General features: G+C 43.3%; 1 protein-coding gene across 4 annotated transcripts in view; it reads left to right on the top strand.

The window, feature by feature from the left end:
- The window catches only part of PAPPA (pappalysin 1), a 179916-nt gene that overhangs the window by 14424 nt on the left and 146887 nt on the right, over positions 1 to 18605 (top strand). For 3 of the 4 annotated variants that reach the window (XR_011005673.1, XR_011005674.1, XM_068211463.1), the window contains exon 2: positions 12217 to 13285. Coding sequence is in view for 2 of the 4 variants with exons in the window: in XM_068211463.1 (XP_068067564.1) it covers positions 12217 to 13285 (1069 nt within the window). In the remaining 2 variants the exon portion in view is untranslated. Of the gene's footprint in view, positions 1 to 9777; positions 10086 to 12216; positions 13286 to 18605 lie in introns of those variants that run through there. The other variant, XM_068211464.1, reaches the window with a different exon arrangement.

Here is an 18605-nt window from a genome sequence, read left to right as displayed (position 1 = left end):
TGCACCTATATCAACAAACCAACAACCTATTGCACTTCTGTATGTCCAAAATTGGCCATAAAACTTGAGTCGAGGTTTTAACTTGTGTACAGATACTTTCTTTTTTATTATTTCTCTTTGGTATATTCTGGAAGTGATGTATTTCCGCTCCCCATGCGCAGGATTTTCTGTGCCTCACTGAGGAGGATGCACGCAAGTAGGCAATGTGGCCAACATTCTTCCAAACCCCAGCAATCCAACCAGCTGTTCAGCAGGGCTGTTATTTATTGAGAGCTGTCAATGTGTTCAACACATGGTGTCCTTTGCCCTGTCGAGCCAACAGCCTGGCTTTTATGGGTTTCTCTGACACTTGTCACAAACTGGTGACAGGACAAGCTGGAGCAGGGACATGGGTTTATGTGGACATTATTCTAGAAGGGCATTGCAACAAGATGTTCTGTAAGGGAAAGAGGGACAGAGACCAGTTGGCAGAGGAGAAAACAAAGGCTGTTGCAAAGGGTAGAGGTTCCTTTTTGGCTGGTGCTTTCGGAAAGAGAACAGAGATTTCCTTCAGCGATAAATTAGATGCTTGGGGAAAAAGAAAGGGTGTTTGTTTCAGCAGTGATGCAACTCCTGTGTGAGAGAAGCAGACTCCCTCTCCTGCTAACTCCAGCTGCTGGTTCTGTGGAAGTGCACAGGAATTGCTTTGGGGGTTTAGTTGCTCCTCTGCAATTGCTGCGAGGTGCCTTCAGCTCTGTCCTTTCCATCTCCAAAGGAGGGATATGGCTCTCAGCAGCCTGCAGAGATGCTGTTGTAAGGATGAGGAAATCATTATTTCCTCATGTCGTTAGTGCAGTGCTTCGTGAATGAAGCAGTGAATGACAAAGGCCAGTCCTTTGCACCAACAGGTTGGAATGCTCAGCCAAGAAGCCCTGTTGGACAGGGTCATGCTAGGTTCCTGTGCTGCTGTAAAGGAAAGACTGAGGTTGTGGAATGCCAAAGAGACAGAAAGACAGGGGACACATCTTGCCAATCTCCTACTTATCTCTTTGTCCCATCTTTTTTCTCTTGACTTGTGTAAGCTCGCATTCATGAGTATCACAGGTATTTATTTTCCCCCACTGAAAAACAGAGCCATTGCCTGAACAGTGTGACTCTGGCCACATTCCCTCCTATTCAGCACAATGCAATCTTGGCTCTTTACTAGTTAATATTTTCTGTCAACAACCTGCAAGGAAACAAAATCAGTGCTGATAAAATTTGCAGATGTTGCAGAGTGCAGGGAGTGGTAAACAATGACCAAAACAGGACTCTCAGTTGGGTGTTTTCAAAAGCTGAGAACATGAAAACTATGCATTAGAGTAAAGCCAAATGTGAAGTCATTCATATAGAGAGAGGGGCAGCAGGTCACACACAAAGGATGGATGGGAGGAAAGGATCTTTCACCTGGAAGCTGAATGTGGAGCAGCAACTGCCTGTTGGAATAGATAAAGCATGTAAATGTGAGCTGCCAGCGTGGGGCTGTGGCCAAAGGTTTGGAGTCATCGTTGGCTTGGTAAACAAGGAGATATTGAGCAGGACTGGGGAGGTTGTGTTACTCCTGTAATGACTCTGGAGTGGCTGTTGCCAAAGCACTTTGTCCCATTCTAGTGTCTACAGTTTAAGGGGGATGTTGTATGGAAGAGGATTTAGAGAGAAAACAATCAGTGGTGACAATAATTATATGATTTGTAACAAGTCTTGAAATGTTAGACTCAAGAAGATTAGGAGGTGACTTGATCACCATGATCTTTAAATGAATGTTTTGGGAATATTAAACTGATAATTGTGGGTTGGAAATGAATACTAGAGGATATGAGTAAATCCAATGGATCCAGTGGAGACTAAGCAACTTTAGAACAGAGTATTTTAGCAGTGTTTTAGCCTTGAGAGTAGTCAGTAATTGAAAAACCTTTCTGAGCAGAGTGGTGGAATATCTGTCACCATAGCTTTCAATATAGAACTAATTGTTTTTCCAAACTGAAAAGTCTTTAAAGAGGAATTAATTCAGTGATCACCCATATTGTGTCTAAGATCTTCTAATGTCAGAGTATTCTGAGGTTTTTTTTGTTGTTACTGGAAAAATGGTTGAAGCCAACAGTAAAGCACAAGCAGCGCTAAGACACTAATTTCAGATCTTTAATTTATCTCTTTTTAATTTCTATGGGCCCTCCTTGACACTGGTAGGATATTTGTGATCACCACAATATTTCCAGCTGATTGTAGGGTTTCCTCACCATCACTGCAGTTGAATTGTAAGGCTCATATGGTATTTTTAATTCTGTTTAGATATTGTCACCTTTTCCCAGAATGATGTGCTGAGCAATGACTTCTCCCCTCTGAAACAGTCCAGTGCACTGTCTGAAAACCACCTGAAAAACAAGACTGAAATATTTTCTCATTGAAGGTTGTAAGAGGTTTATTGCTGACCTCAGTGATACCGAGAGTTTACTTCCAGAATAGACTTGGGGGATAAAAAAATTATGGTTTTCCTCTAGAAGCAGGACTATTGGCAATGCCAGGAATGTGAAGCCAACACAGCAGACCCTTAAAAACAAAGTGGATGAGAAAGCAGAGAATAAGTTGGGGGTGACTTTAACTTGTCATCCCCTTGCTGGGTGGTCTGCCTCAGTCTCAGGGCAGAGCACCAGTCCAGGGGATGCAGGATACTGGAATGACCTATTCCTGTGATTTTAGCTGAGTTGCAAACATTGACCAAAACCCTGTCAAAGGTAATTAGTGTTCTGAGACAGGATTTCATTTCATTTGAGCCATCCCCAGCTGGAGAATGTTCCTCAAAACTCAAATTTAAGCCAAGTGCTCCAAATGCACCAGTCTGCTCCCTCCAAGCCATGTGCACATGTATATATAGGCCCCTGCACAGAGAAAATCGTGCCTGTACATGGTATTTTGTTAGTCTTCATTGCTCTACTTCCAAATTTAACCAGAAGTAGAAGGGCTGAAATAACATAAGAAAGGTTGGACATATGATATTTCCTGCTGCTCAGCTAAATACAAGAATTGCCAAAAATCTTCCAAGGTAGCTTGTTTCTTTTACATTTTTCTCCCAGTTCTGCAGACTTGAGAAGGTCAATTACTTTCGAGAAGGATTTAGCTTTGGCAACACTTATGGAAAGCGAAGCAGAATTGTGACCTTTTGGAGGTTTGCCCATCGCTGTCCAATCTTGTCCTTTAAGAACTAAAGGCTGAATTTTCACAGCTACAGTCTTCGTTTTAATAGGTGTGAATTTGTTTCTGTGCACTTCTAAGACATCATGAGTATCTGTGTGAGAATTTGCTTTTAGATGTCTATTTATTTGTGCTCACAGATCAAGTGATCACTGGTATTTGTAGAGCAGAAATACAGGCTCAGGTATTTCCAGGAGGAAAATCATACCAAAACAAATGAAATTGGATTCAAACCGAGCAGAATAATAAAGCTCTAAAATTCTGTACTTAGGTTAGTATGTGGTGACTCCAGCCTATCTGGAATGCATACTATAATAGTTATATCATGTTAGAGAGGCAGGTTGTTTTTTTTTTTTTTTTTCAGGAGGACGTTTCCTAGAAAGCAGAAATATCTCTGTGGTTTGTGTATGGGTTTGGAACTTGTGTGCAAGTATGGAGCAGGGAATTTGAGGCATGAAACAGTCAGGATTAGTGAAAGCCCAGATCCCTTTCATAAGCGACAGCAGAAAACAGGCATGATCAGCTCCCTTCTCCCCACTGCTATTGCAGTCTCCTCCTCTGTGGATTGTTTTGGACTCAGTTCTTTGAAGGCTGATAAATGCCTCAGTTGTTTCTATTAGTGCAGGAAAGATGCAGTCATATGGGAAAGCCAGATGAAATAAGATATTTGAGTCTGGATAAGATCTAAGATATTTTTACAATAAGATATTTAATTTTCACAAGGCAAAGTCCTTGCAGGGTATAAATCAGCATAAATGCACTGGAACTACTCAGTTTTGCACTCACAAAGTGTCTGCCCAAGAATGTTCTCAAAATCCAATTAAATAACTAGAACTGTTTCATGTGGAAATGCCCCTCAATTACAAAGACAAGTCTAAGCTATCATGATGTGATTTTTACAGTCTCCTCGCAGGGTGCCCTAGTTTGCATTCATGGAATTTTTTGTTTTTGTTTTGTTTCTGTAATAATGTGGATGTTGGCCATCTGTCTGATCCTGGAAAGGTTGTAAGGTTGTCCCTGCTCCCCAGGTTCTCTTCCCACTCCCTCATTGATCATAATGTTTGATTTAGGTGCCACTAGATTTCCTCCTTTGTTCTCCAGCCCTAACCTCCCCCCTGCAAACACACATGCATTGTGCAATGGTGTAAAAGCTCTCCTGGCTGCAGCTGGGAGTAGTAACTGCTCAGCTGGTTCCAGCGTTGCCCTAAAGCTGCTGTAAAGGTCAGAGACAAGGGAATTCTAAAAAGCAAAACAAGCCGTGTTGTTGTCCCCCCTTGAATCCTGGCTGTGTGTTTTGATCAGCACCACAAGCCATCTCATGTGCAGAGCTTCACTTCCAGCCCTGTGTTTGTGGCCATCCAGGGCAGCGTGTCGGGCGCTTTTCCAGCCCCACTCCGCGCTCGGGCGCTGCCGCAGCTGATTGACTTGCACTGCTTGTCAGACACAAAGCACATTTTGAAAGGAAATGCCATATTGAACTCCCCGTGAGCTGATGGGTATTGTGCACGGTCATCTGATGGCACAGATGTGCCCCTAATAATCCTTCCAGGAGGATATTTCCTCCTGGGATGCTCTGGCCATCTGATCTGCTCTGAGGTATGCTGACCTATCTTGACCCAGTTTATGATCAATTCGCTCTGCTGTTTTCTAAAAGGAGCCCAGAAATATCTCCTTATCATTTAGATTGCCTGGAAGTTATGGTATTCCATGTCTGTTCTTTCCACAGAAGATACTCTGTGGCTGCTCTCAAGCATTAACTCTTACAAAGGAGAGGAAAGCTACTCAGTGTGAGCAAGAGTAAATTTCTCTGTAGAGCTTTGATAGATAATCAGTGTTTGGCAAACAGCACAGGGAGGAAGAGGAGATGTGGATGCAGAGGTGGCTTGTGTTCCACCAAACATTGCTGGGTACCTTAATCTGTGTGAGTCCAGTGACCCTTGTGCTGCTGTGCCTTTATCTAGTGTCCTTTTTCCCAGGTTTGTGTGTGCTGTGCATGTATCTGTGGAAGATGAATGGTTTCCATGCATTCCTCCTGATGTGTGTCCATGTGTTTTACAATACCTGCTTTTCAAGTGGGAATGGTGTTAATGCTGGATTTCTCTGGAGGTGAATCAGCTGCAGGTACAATGGGAGGGTTAATTTGTAATCTGGTTCTGCTGGGCAGTGAGCAGAGATAAGCTTGGGAGTTCAGAGATGTGTAATGATCCCTTTCAGCAAACCAACAAACTTACTCAGTGTTTTCCATTCCTGATATTTGAAGGTTATCTGGGTTTTCATAAACACTAAACTCAACTTTTTAATAAGGCAACACTAGAGTGTCTAAATTGGCAGCCAAAATCCTGAATTCTTGTCTGAATCAAGCTGGATGCAAAGTTTCCCATATTTGTGACATACAGCAGTGATTCCCTGATGGAACACCAGAGTGTGACTTTAAGCAGGATCCAAGAGAAGCCTGTCTCTACTATTTTCACCGTTCCTATGCCTGTGTGTGTTAAAATCATCTCTAATAACATGGACACATACTGGTTTTCCAAGCTTCATCCAAAAATATTCAGTTGTTTCTGAGAACAAGGCAGGAGAAATAAATAGTTTTGCAGGTATTACAATATCCTTACCTTTGTCTGAAATGTTCACACGATCCCAGACTTCATAGCGGTGACTGAAGTTTGACCCTTGTGAAGGATGTGCATTTTTCTGTCCATCTAAAAGGCCACCTAAAACTGGTTATTAGATCATAAACAGTTTATTCACCAAGCACCAGTTTCCACTGGTCCTGCAGCTTTATTGTGAAATGCTTAATGAGGTCTAGATAAGGAGCAAACCTTCCCACTAACCCTTGTTTATGCTGAGGCTGTATATGAAAGAGCTCTTGGAAAAGCCATACCCAGTCCTGGGCTGGCCCTGCGATAACACTTGAAGGACTCAGCTCCTTCTCTGCCCTGTGCTGTGTGTTCACTTACACCTCAAAACCCTCACAATCTGTAATTTCTCACTAAGCCCAGCCTACCAGATGTATTTGCAGTAAGCTCTTCTATACTGTTAGAGGGTGTATTCCCACAATAGGCTCACTGGAGTGTCACTAATATGATTGTCCATGCCAGTGGCTGTTCTCTTGCAGCCCACATGATTTTGTTATCAACAGGGAAGGATTTATGTAATGTTCGTAACTAACCAGCCGCTATAAATTAATGTTTTGCTGCTGTAGTTGTTCTCACCTTCCTGTTTTCAGACTTCAAGGTATGTCATTGAGCAACTGAGTGACTGGGAATTTGAGAAACAGTACACAGCGTATGCTTAATTTGATGCTAAATTACACTGATATAAAGATTTTGATTTTAAAGAGCCTTGGGCTAAATTCTCAATGTTAATTAGGCATGGCTGTATTCGACTCTGTATTTCTACACTATGAAGTTCTTGTCTTTCACGGCAGAACAAAAAGAACTCCGTCCTTCTCTCTCAGATCTGAATCCTCTGGCACAGCTTTTAAAGGATAAAGTCTGGTGTGAATTCAGCTAGATTGATAGTAGCAGCAAACATCCCCTTTTTGCTCTTTAAGTAGTACATTGCCACCTGAGCAAGCCTTAGGTGGTTTTCTTGAACCATTCCTTGTCTCAGGGGGTGACCTCAGGAGGCCTCTTAGCTGTGTTGGAAATGGTATAGACAGAGATGTTGCCTTAAGTACGCTGGACTTTGAATTATTTAACTGTTGTGGAAGGAAGTGGGGCTGGGGGAAGCACAGCAAAGAAAAGGAGAGATTATTTCTCCCCTTTGTAAAACTATATTGGGTTCAACGTCACACCATGAAATATCCAGTGCAGAACTCAAGAACTGCTCCAGTGGATCTTCACTGACTTATCCAATTGCATGGAACATGGGGATACTTAACCCAAATCTGTCGGTTTTAATTATTTTCCTCTGGACAGATAAAAGCTTTCTATAGGTTCCTGTAGAATATTTGCTCTTTCAAGCGTTCTTCTGCTCTTTGATACTGAACGATTAAAGCATGCTAAAGAAAAAAACAGCCCCAACCTTTAGCTCCCTGTTCTTGGGCCCCCTGACTGCAGCTTTGATTGTTGACCTAAATTCCCCTTTCATAACTGAGTCCTGTCACCTCTGGTTGGAGTCTCCCAGCAAAACAGGCACAGCCAACTTCCAGAAGTGCAGGGCACTGTTTTCTGTTCTGCCTTGCGTGGCTCTGACAGCTCCGCAGCACCTGATGTGTTCAAAGTCAAACTGAGCTCCCTCTTCCCCTTCCCCCACCTCACCCTCCTGGAAATGAAACCATAACAAGGGTTGTTTTTTTGGTTTTTTTTTTACTTTTACTTTTGCCTTTCCCCCTCTCACTCTCCCCCCACTTCCCATTGCTCAGCAAAGAGAAGAAACTTTTCCTGCATGAAGAATGAAATTCTTAATTAATTCTATGGCTGGCTTGGTTGCTGCAAAAATTGCTGTTGTCCAGACATAAGAAATGGCACTGAAGTGAGAGAAGGAGGCCCTGGAGGATGTTATTTATGGCATTACAGTGGGTTACAGCAGCTTGTATGGGCTACTCCAGCCTCTCTTCTGTCAAACTGCCCACAGAGGGCTGCTTCTGGCTCCAGCAGCCTCCAGCTGTGAGTTCCTGTTGCTCTGCTCCCATCCCAGTTACAGCAATGCCTCCTGTCCTCACCCAGGGCTATCTCCCACAAGTTCAGGAGCTGATGTTCCATGCTGTGCTCATGCTACCAAACCCTGCCCAATGCACAGAGCCCACGTAAGGATGTGGCTCTATTTAAATCCCCAGAAAAGTCCTGAAAACAAAGTGGGTCTAAATGCTGGTGTTGGTTAGGGGGTCCTGGAAGAAGTCAGATGGACAGTGATGGTGGAGCTATTGTGGGTCAATAGCCAGACAACTGAGATTTTGCTTGTAAAAGGAAAGAGGGAGACTGTCTTTCTCATTTTCCATGTTTGGCTTTTGGCTTTGAGCTGCTGGAGTTGAATTATCCAGCTTTCCCCACTCTTTTGATGCCTAGGAATTTACTTTTCCTATAAGGGACAAACATCATAGGACTGGAAGAAGCCTTGTGGGCCATTGAAGTCTGTCTCTGGCCAAGCATAAAGGAATGTGGCATCTTGCTCTGTTTGTGCACTTCTCCAAAGTCCTCCAAGAAGTGACTCACTCCTTTGTGGGGAAGGGAGGCTTCCAGAGCCTCTTGCTGGAAAGCTGAACTAGCACCTCTTCTTTTTTTTTTTTTTTTTTTTTTTAATTAAATATAAAATTCCATTTCAATCCCTTGGGCTTTGGGAACAAGAGCTTTAGAAGGAAAAAGTCATTCAGACTAAGGAGTAAGAAGGGCTGTCAGTGTTCTCCTCAGCTGGAGCTCCATCCCTTTCTAGCAACTCAGGGCAAGCAGAAGTGAAGAAAACTGTTTGCTGCTGTATGAAACTTGTACATATTTTTTTAATCTAATTTCTGTGGGGAAAACAAACATCAGTTTTATTTCACACCATTTCTTGGCTCAGAAACTTCAGGCACATTCGCCAAATTGTGGTTTTTCAGTCATTGGCTGTGTCTCATTTACCATGAGGCCTCTTTGGTTGGTAAAGAGATATTAAGTAGCTAAAAATGTCCTTTACTGCATTATTGTAAATAATTCTCAGTGTAAATGAGAATTTAAACTCTGTACATTTTTCATGTAAATGTTGGTTGTGGTCACAGCTGACTTGAAATTTGGAGTGTCAACCATTATGTGGGGTGATTTTGCTCAAAACCAGCCTTGTTTGGGGTAAAAGAGGCCTCTTCTTGTTTAAAATGTTCTTAATTATGTCTGAGAAATAACTCATGGCTATGGAACCTTTTACTAAATTGAAATAAATTGTGAAAACATCAAATTATTCCGTTTTCAGAAGTTCTGGCAATTATTTCACATGCCCCTCTTCCAATGGCTTTGCCCTTATTAGTTGTCATAGAAGAAGTAATAAATTCTTTTATTATGACATCCACTGTCCCAGCTGAAATTAGTTTCATTGTGCTGGGGACAAACCGGAAAAGTGACACTCCCTTAGCCGGAGGATCCTCAGTCCAAAGCCAAAAGTAAAGTGAAGGATTGGGATAATAGGTGAAGCATTCAAGCAAAGAGGGTCATAAGGAGCTGGTACAGCTTGCAAGGGAGTTGGGTTTCTTATCCCAGCACAAGGGAGTGTGGGTTTCTTGTCCCTTTTTTTACATTTTTTCCTTTCTCTTAAGAATAAAACAAACTCTTGCTGCTGAAAGGCTTGTGCTCAGTCCATCTTTTCATCAAGAGTTGGATGTCTGCAATAGTAAAAGTTTGAAAAAATAATACTGTACGTGGCATAAGGATTCAGTAATAACCTTTGCCCTAAACTAGAAAATGCAAGGAACTGGAATAGTAGAGTGTTTTAGTTCATCAGCTTTCATACTGGTGTGTTCAGTGGTGTCCCTATTGTCATTGGATTTTTTCTTTTCCTGCCCTTCTTTGGCTCCCTGTAAATTTTGAATTGATGGCAGCTGTTTGAGCCCAACTCAAGACACATTGCATCACACCAGGGTTTAAAGGCTCAAAGGCAAGGGAGGATTGCTACTATTCTGTAGTATTCCTCCAGCAGCTCCTCATGCTCAGCTGAGGTCAATCACCAGCATCATGCAGCATTTCAGAAAGAGGAAGATGTTTTTTAAATGCTGCCTGGGAAACTGGATTTCCATCCTACAATAATTTATCAGCTCTTTGGGGGAATATTTCTAGCCCTGGTCAGTGTAAAGAGCAAAAAATTCTTGACCCTTAAAGTCTGTATGGTGGACTTTCCTGGAACTGGAGACCTGTTCCAGGACTTCCAGCTGTCCATCCAACCGTGGGGATCTTGGATGCCTGAAGAAACAGGTGGAGCAGCTTATGTGTGTGCAGCTGCTTTGTGATCTGCAGGCCTGGAGGATTTGGTCACTGGAGATGACAAATGAGACTGGAGATTGTGGGGATTGTGGCAGGGATGAGTTGTCCTCCTCTGCTTCTGTCAAAACATCCCAGGGAGTCCCTGGGGTTCCCCTGGCCATGTTGAAGACATGCAGATTCTCAGAGGGATTTGTTGGGACAAGCCCATTTCTGCATCACTTTTTCTTCTCTCACCATGTTGGCATTTCCTGGCAGGCAAAAACTCTCTTATAAAATGCCTGATCAGCTCTAATGGTCTTATTACAATAAGCTGAGATTTTTATGACTTATTTGGGAGAGGGACTTGTCTTGCCAGCTGTCTTCTTATTCATTGCAGTATTATCCACCCACTATCATTGGACAATACCTTCATTTGAGATGCATAAAAATACAGACTTTTATGGGCTCTCATCCATCTGAAAATGAATACTTTGTAAAAGTATTTATTTCCTAAAGAAAAACTTAAAAACACTTCAAAAACAGATTCCAGAAGGTTATTGGTAGCTTTGGCTCTGGTATCACAAGTTCCTCGGGTAAATACCCATCCCAGAAAATGTCATCTTTTTTTTAGCACATTTGTTTTTTCCTTGCCTGGTTCTCCTCCTCTCCTTTCTCATGATCAGAAGTAGCAGTATAAACCAGAAGCTGGTCTTGAAAAGGTTTTGAACTGAGTGCACCCTACAGATGAATAAACACATTACCTTCCGAACTCTGGGATCTCTCTTCCAAAGGAAACAGGAAAAGGGGGAGCTCAGAATCCCTAGCAAAATACCAGCGTGCAGAAAAAAGGCCCGTTTAAATGTTTTTAACTTTCCCATCAGAAGAGTTTTTTTTACAGGGGGAGGAGGTGGAGAGGGGCAGGGTGTGAGGAGAAGGGGGGAAGGTGGGTGCTGGGAGAGGGGAGGAAAAATACAGTGAATGCTCCTGTAACCTTTGCTCTGTTGATACTAGACAAGACTGCACTGTTAATGAGTGATTGTTAACAGATGGCTCTTGAGCAACTTAGTCAGAAGCAGAAGATGTTATTTGGTTGTAGTGAGGGGAGGGTGAGGGTACAGGGGTGAGGTAAGGGGATATTTAGTCTTTTCATGAGGACTGAACTGTCAGAGATTTATGATTTTCCTTTAGGCTTTTGGAAGTGGAGGCTCTGGGGAAGGATTGTTTTCTATGTGCTGATAGTAGAAAGGCCATTTGGTGCTGAAAGCTCCAATGATTTTGTTTTTGGTGAGGGGTGTCCTTGCAGCTCTTGGCCTTTGAGGACTGAAGGATGGAAATATCTGTCTTTAATTCGGCGAGCCTTGTGTCCCAAACTAGGGAGAAGTGGGCTCTGTCCACTGCTTGGAGCTGTCTGAGGGCTGGTTGAGAGACCTCTAAGTATGGATCTACCCTTTGGGAAAGAAATCTTTCCATGGTGCGTTGAGTTGTTCGGAGGTGTGCCTGTGAGGGGGCAGGAACCTTTCTGAATGTCCATTTCTGTGGAAGTCCATCTGTGTGTATTTCTTGCCCTTCCCCAGTGTGATGTATACCAGTGTATGCCATGTGCCTACTGGCTTTTATTGGGTATGACTTTGAAGGCAGCCTGAACACATCCCATGAACTTAACAAGGTGACTGCAGCTGCTCAGTGTTTCTCAAAGTGTGCAGAATTTAGATTTTGTATTTATTTCCCTGCCAGACCTTATTAGACACATGGTTCAAGGGTATGGGGGATGAGTGACATCAACAGGGATTGGTTCTCAAGACTGTTTTTGTTTTCAACCCTGATGAATGGCTTGAGGTAAGGGAAGAATCAAATGCACAGTCCAACGTTTTGCTGATAGGAATTTACAGAAAAGTTTTGGACTTTGGTCAGGAAAAATTTGTACACGCCACTGGCAAATCTTTACCTTTAATAGGAAGTCTTGACATGACCTCCCACAATGGTGCACTAGATGATTTAAAGTCTTCCTTGTGCACTAGCTATCTAACAGATGTAGGTGAGTGTGTGTATATACATTTAGAGAGATGTATTTACACAATTTAAAGACTAACGCCTTCATTCTGTCATCCTTATTTATTCATATTTCTCTTTTGGGGGCACATAGGACTGTATGACAAATGTTCTTACACCTCCCGTGACCGAGGCTGGGTCCTGGGGATTAACACCGTCAGTGACCAGGGGAACAGAGACCCCCGCTATTTCTTCTCGCTGAAGACGGACCGTGCTCGCAAAGTCACCACCATTGCAGCACACCGCAGCTACCTCCCCAACCAGTGGGTGCACCTGGCCGCCACCTACGACGGGCGCCTTATGAGACTCTACGTGAACGGTGCCCAGGTGGCCACAAGTGGAGAGCAAGTGGGCAGCATCTTCAGTCTGCTGACCTTGAAGTGCAAGGTGCTCATGCTGGGAGGAAATGCCCTGAACCAGAACTATCGGGGTTATGTGGAGCACTTCAGCCTCTGGAGGACAGCCCGGTCTCAAAAGGAGATCTTGTTGGACATGGAGCAGGTGATTCACAGGCAAGACATGCCCCTACCTCAGCTCGTTCTTCAAGACAGTTTACTGAATGTGAAAAGCACCTGGTCTCCCATGAAGGACGGCAGCAACCCTCAGACCAAGTTCAGCTACCACCACGGCTATTTGCTGGACACCAGCCTGGACCCTCCTCTCTGCGGACAGACAGTGTGTGACAATACGGACGTCATCGCCAGCTACAACAAACTGCCCAGATTCCGCCGCAACAAAACCGTGCGCTACCGCGTGGTGAATCTGTACGACGACAAACATCAGAACCCCACCGTCAGCCAGCAGCAGATCGAATTCCAGCACCAGCACCTGAACGAGGCTTTCAGCCGCTACAACATCACCTGGGAGCTGGAGGTGCTGGAGGTGAAGAATTCTTCCCTTCGCCACCGGCTCATCCTGGCCAACTGCGACATCAGCAAGATTGGGGACGAGAACTGTGACCCCGAGTGCAACCACACCCTGACGGGGTACGACGGCGGGGACTGCCGACACGTCCGCCACACGCTCTTCAACAAGAAGAAGCAGAACGGGGTGTGTGACATGGATTGTAATTACGAGAGGTACAACTTCGATGGGGGGGAGTGCTGCAACCCAGAGATAACAGAAGTCACCAAGACCTGCTTTGACCCATACTCTCCTTACAGGTAGGCAATTTGTTTTTATGATCATATTGATGAATATCTGTCTAGGTATCGATCATCCAGCTGGCTGTTGAACCCTTTCATTGTTGTTATTATGGGCTTTGGAGTTTAATGAATTAATTTTTTTTCTCAGTATTTAGCTCACATTGCAGTTTTCCAAATGCAATCTCAGTAATGGTCTCAGCAGTGTCTTACCCCTGAATTGGTATTCTCCAGCCAGGCTAAGGAAAATCTGTGCTAAAGACTGAAGCAGCCAATTTTGAGAGACCCATTAGGCTATGAGCAGCATATTGTAACAGTGCACAGTTTAACTCCAGACTCTGAGGAGTGGGGATTGGATGTCACAAAAAGCTCATGTGTATTTGGAGAGGGAAAAGGCCCTCAGGCATGAAACAGAACATGAATACTCTTAGGTAGACTTTAATTCTGTAGCACTTCTTTGAAGGTAGGTAGGTAACTCCATACTCTTACTGCTGTGTACAGCTCTCTGTGGGCACTACTGTGGAGGGCAGCTGAGTCTGGGGGTTGTGAGGAGGGAGGTGGGTACCAGGTTCCTGTTGCACACTCTGGGTGGGTAATGAAACTCTTCTGTGCCTCTTTCTAAATATAAATGAGAACAGGGGTAATGCCACTTCATTGCAGGGCAGTTTTCTGTAGGTGGATGTGAGCTCATAAAATCCTCAGCTCCTCAGCTCAGGCTTCCTTGGGCTGCAGTTTGAGTTGTGATATGGTCAAATAATTTGCATTAGGTGGGTACCACATACCTACAATTACTCCAAATTCAGACAAGTTAGTATTTTTAAGTAATAAGGTGTTTCTTGTGAATGAGTTAGAAGTAAAAGCACAGAAAAAATTAAGATTAAAGCTGAAATTCTGTTGTCTGCGTTCCATGTTACAGCTTTTTTAGGGCAATTCATGGAGCCATAGAGGGGAAACTTCTAAATGGTCAGAACTTTACCAACACTAAGGTTCAGGTGAAGAAGGAAAGTACAAGCTTTTCAGGAGTCCCTTCCATTGCAGCAATTCAGGCTGTATTTATAGCTTCCTTAATAGAGAGAAATTTTTAAACAACATTATCAGCTCTACTGGAGCTTTAAATACACATAATTAAGTTGGAAAGAAAAGCCAATTTTTTTTTTTACTCCAGCAAGGCTGTTGTTTAAAAAATCCTTCTAGCTCAGTTTGACTTCAGTGACTTACCAGTGAACAAAGCTCAAATGAGGAAATTCTTTAAATATTAATGCTTGAAAACATTGAAAGTAAAAATACCAATTTTTAATACTGTTCAAATGAAGAGGAGCTCAACTAAGCAAATATCATCAAAGGCATAATTCAAATTGAATTGCTTTAACACTGTAGTTCTGAGAACTCGAGATGTTAGCTATAGCAACTAATACAATTTTTAGGAAAAAAATACATGATTTTTAATCTGATAGTGGCCTTTTATCACTTGTTCTGTGACCAGCATAATACAGTTTGGAGACAACCACTTGGCTGAGCTTGTCTGGAGGACTTAGATCTCATGGCCTTGATCTCACAGATCTTCTATAGGTTCATTTGACTTGAGAAAAACCTCCTCTTGACCTGAAATAGTAGGGGAGGCCTGAAGATCTTCTTCCACAGCCTAGAGCCTCAGAAAATCCAGAGATGCTCCAAAGATTTTTTTTTTTTTTTTTTGTAACAGACACATTTAATTTATTTATCTTTGCACAGACATTGTATTGCCACATTGATCATTGGCAATGAAACCACAGAGAGCAGTAGGAGAAATTCCATGTCTCTGGAGCCTTTATTTGGTGGCTGATGTGCTTTTGCTGAGCTCAAACTCACTGCTGTGGTGGGTGCTTGTACTCAGTAAGGCAAAATAGAACAGTTAGGCCTGTGGATTTATCACTGAAGTTTGTAAGCCTGACTCCCACTGCTTTGGGAATTTAGGTTAACAAATACAGGTTTAGGGCAGTGACTTTGGCAGCAAAGCCTTTAGTGACTACAGGGGTGAAGATTCAAACCCTGTGTTTGACTTTGGTATTGCTGTCAGCCTCATCCCCTTAGAGAGAGATTTCCATGTCAATTAGTGGCAAAGTAAAAATTTGGTTGGCACCATCTGGGCCCATTTTGCATCCCCAGCCCCTCTTGTCATCGCTTTCATTGGCCAAGCGTCCTCAGTCCCCTCTAGTGCAGACCTTGCACCACAGCAGTGAAGATGTTGCAGCCATGGAGAACTCACATCTCATTTCAGGTACTTCCTCCACCAAAGTTCAGTCCAATGATAGCAGAAGAAAGGGGAAAGATCCTTCAATCTGTTGAGGAAAGGGAGGGAAGAAAGATGAAATGGTACCAATAAAATTTTTCCTGAACTTTATTTATAAAGGCTTTTCAGAGCCTTCCTTGGTACTGGGCTTTGTTCCTTCACACCCTCAGTGTCAGCAGTTGCAGCCAGCTGTTCACCAAGCAGAGCTTATTCATGAAATACTTCTGTCTTCTGGAACTAACCAAAAAGTGCTAATGCTTGACTAATGCTGTAAAAAACAGGAACCCTCCTCAGTGCCTCTTTATCCCCAAAAGATGATTTATCTGTTCCCAGCCACTTTCCTTCTTATTATGAGTCCCAGTCCATGAAGCTCCATCCTGGGACAGAGTTGCTCTGAGCCTTGATACAAAAACCACTGTGGGTGCTTTGTGACTAAGTGATACCACTGGAACAATTCCAAGACACCTCTGATCTGTGTTACAATTTTCTTGTGATCTTTTTGGGCACCTGGGACAAAGGGCTCAGGTACTTTGATGGTGTCATTCATTCACTGTGGTGGTGAAACTGTGGTGACTTCAGAGCTGATCCCAGCAGCACAGTTGGTTGGTTTCTTTTCTGTTTCATGCCAGTATTTGTGGCACCTGTCCAAAAATATTTAACTCCAAAAAAGCTGATGTTCTGTGCCATAGTGAGGTGGCAGAGATTTAAGTTTGTCAGAGGGACAGCAGTAAGAATGGGAATTCTGCTCTCAGAGCTGCTCAGCAGAAAAGCTGTAAACATTGTGGTACCAACTAGATCATCTCTCCTCTTTTTTAATAGCCTGCAGGGAAAAAACAAAGGACTGGTTATCATTAGCCACACAGCAGGCTTTATCCAAGAATATCTGCCTCACTTCTTTTCATTAATTTCATGAGAGTGGGACAAAATGTATTTTGTCCCAGCAGAAGGTTTGCAAATATTGTTCTGCTTTTCTGCAATTCTGGGAAATTAGAACATGCTAAGATCATACAGTTTGGCCCAATACAAAGGGAAGGAGCAAGAAAAAACACCCTTGCCAGAAAGACTCACTCTTTGTGTTATTTGGTATATTGCTGGTTACAAAACAGGGAAGATTTTGAGCCCATGACACCTACCATGGCTGCTTTTCAAAGAACTTGAAAGAAGAAGCAAGGGATCGTAGGAAATCATGCTCGGTAAATGCCATTTGATGTGGTGAGTTCTTGCACCATCCTATGGTTAACTGAGACGTTCCTTTTATGTAATATTGGGCTTGAACATTAGGCTTCACCACAGGATTTCATGGACAGATAAGGAGGCATTCGCCTCGGTGCCTTCTTAGGAAAACGTTGATGAAATTCCTGAAACAGTAAAAGTACTGGAGTCTCTTCAAACTACCTCGATCCATATGGCCTATCAAATACTTGCTGGAAATCACCCCAGAACAACTGTCCTGGGGACAGACTTTCTCAACATCCATATGTGTGTCCCAAAGGCTCACAGCCCTTCATTTCTGCCTAAACAAGGGGCAGGACAAGCTGTACAAGCTCTGGTCCATTTGCAGCAAACTCAGGTTGGCACAAAACCAAGGAATCATAGCATCACAGAATGATTTGGGTTGGAAGGAACCTTAAAGATCATCCAGTTCCAACCCTCCCTGAGAGCTGGAGCCTCTGTGTCCTTTTCTAGCACTTGTATTGGACAGTTCGGCTCTGTTCATATCGTGTCACACCACATTCCAGGCATACATAAATTAGACTTAAAATACATGCCTGACCCATTTGTAGGAATTTCTATAGTGGTTTTGAGCAGCAGTGGGTGTGAGAGAGCTGTGTGTGAGCACACTGGGCTAGGGCATGTGGGCCAAAGCAGTAGCATCAGTAGGAGGAGGTGGTGGCTAATCCATAGCCCAGGGCAGCCTCAGACAGGTGACTGAGCTGCACTTCAGGGCTCTTCCATGGATTACCAGCTCAACATCTTTTCCTTCTCTTGTGCTGGAAATCTCTTCCTGAGACATACTTGAAAAATATGGTCAGCTTACTCTGGAGGAGGGAGGCACACTGAATGCCCTTTTCCAGGAGCTGAAGTTGTAAGAAACACTCCTTGATTCCCAATAAAGCACTAATTTCCACTTAATCCTGAACACTAAAAAGAACAGAAGAAATTCTTCAAAGCTCTTCAGTTCTGGGAGCTTGAGAACTTAATCCCCTGCCTCGAAGAGACCATTGTGCAGCTCTTGACATCAAGGATGCCTGCACTCACATAGGTATCAGACAGATATATAGCAAATATCTAAGTTTTTGTCTAAGGATTCAGTGTTAAATGCCCAGTTCTTTAATTAGCAGCTCAAGGGCTGTTTAGGAGGCGAAGAGTAATGCTGTCAAGGATGGAGCTGCTGTATCTTGGTAGTTGTCACCCAAAAGCCAAGTCCCAACAGGAAATCCTCTGTTCTCTCTGTTTATTCTGTCCTCTGTTCCAGATGTCAGGGATGTTAATCAGCTGGGAGGAGTTGCATCTGTTCCCATGCTAGCAACTGACATTTATAAGTCTAGTATTGAATTCTGATACAGACAGGACTGCAGTGTTAAAGAAACTATTTCTATACGATTCCACACCCTAGAAACAGTAGGAGTTTGCTCAATTTAGCTTGACCCACAGTCAACTTTTCCAACAGCTTTTTTTAAGAAACATTTTTTCGCCAAGACTCATAGAACTCATGGTTTCTTTCATGGATGTTATCCATTAAGGAAAAAGATCACTGTCTGGTCAAACTGCAGGATGCTTGGGATGAAGGGGGCCTATAAAAATCTATGGAGTAAACTATCAGAGATCCTTGTGGGAGACAACAGATTAAAGTATTATTATACCCCCAGTGCTGATGCAGACCTGTTTGTCTCTGAAACCTCACGTGGAAGATTTGCAAGTGCAGAGTCTGCAGATCGGACAGGGATTGAATTTGCCCTTTGCTGCTGGGCAACACCACATCCTCTAGGATCAGCTGCCCCATGGATCCTTTCCAGCAACACCTTGCCAGCCTCTGGTTAAGCACATGAGGTGGGGCTCATCCCTTCCCAC

Source organism: Anomalospiza imberbis, chromosome 21, assembly GCF_031753505.1.
Source record: "Anomalospiza imberbis isolate Cuckoo-Finch-1a 21T00152 chromosome 21, ASM3175350v1, whole genome shotgun sequence".
In the NCBI taxonomy this organism is placed as follows: domain Eukaryota; kingdom Metazoa; phylum Chordata; class Aves; order Passeriformes; family Viduidae; genus Anomalospiza; species Anomalospiza imberbis.
This window is presented reverse-complemented; position numbering and strand designations above follow the sequence as displayed.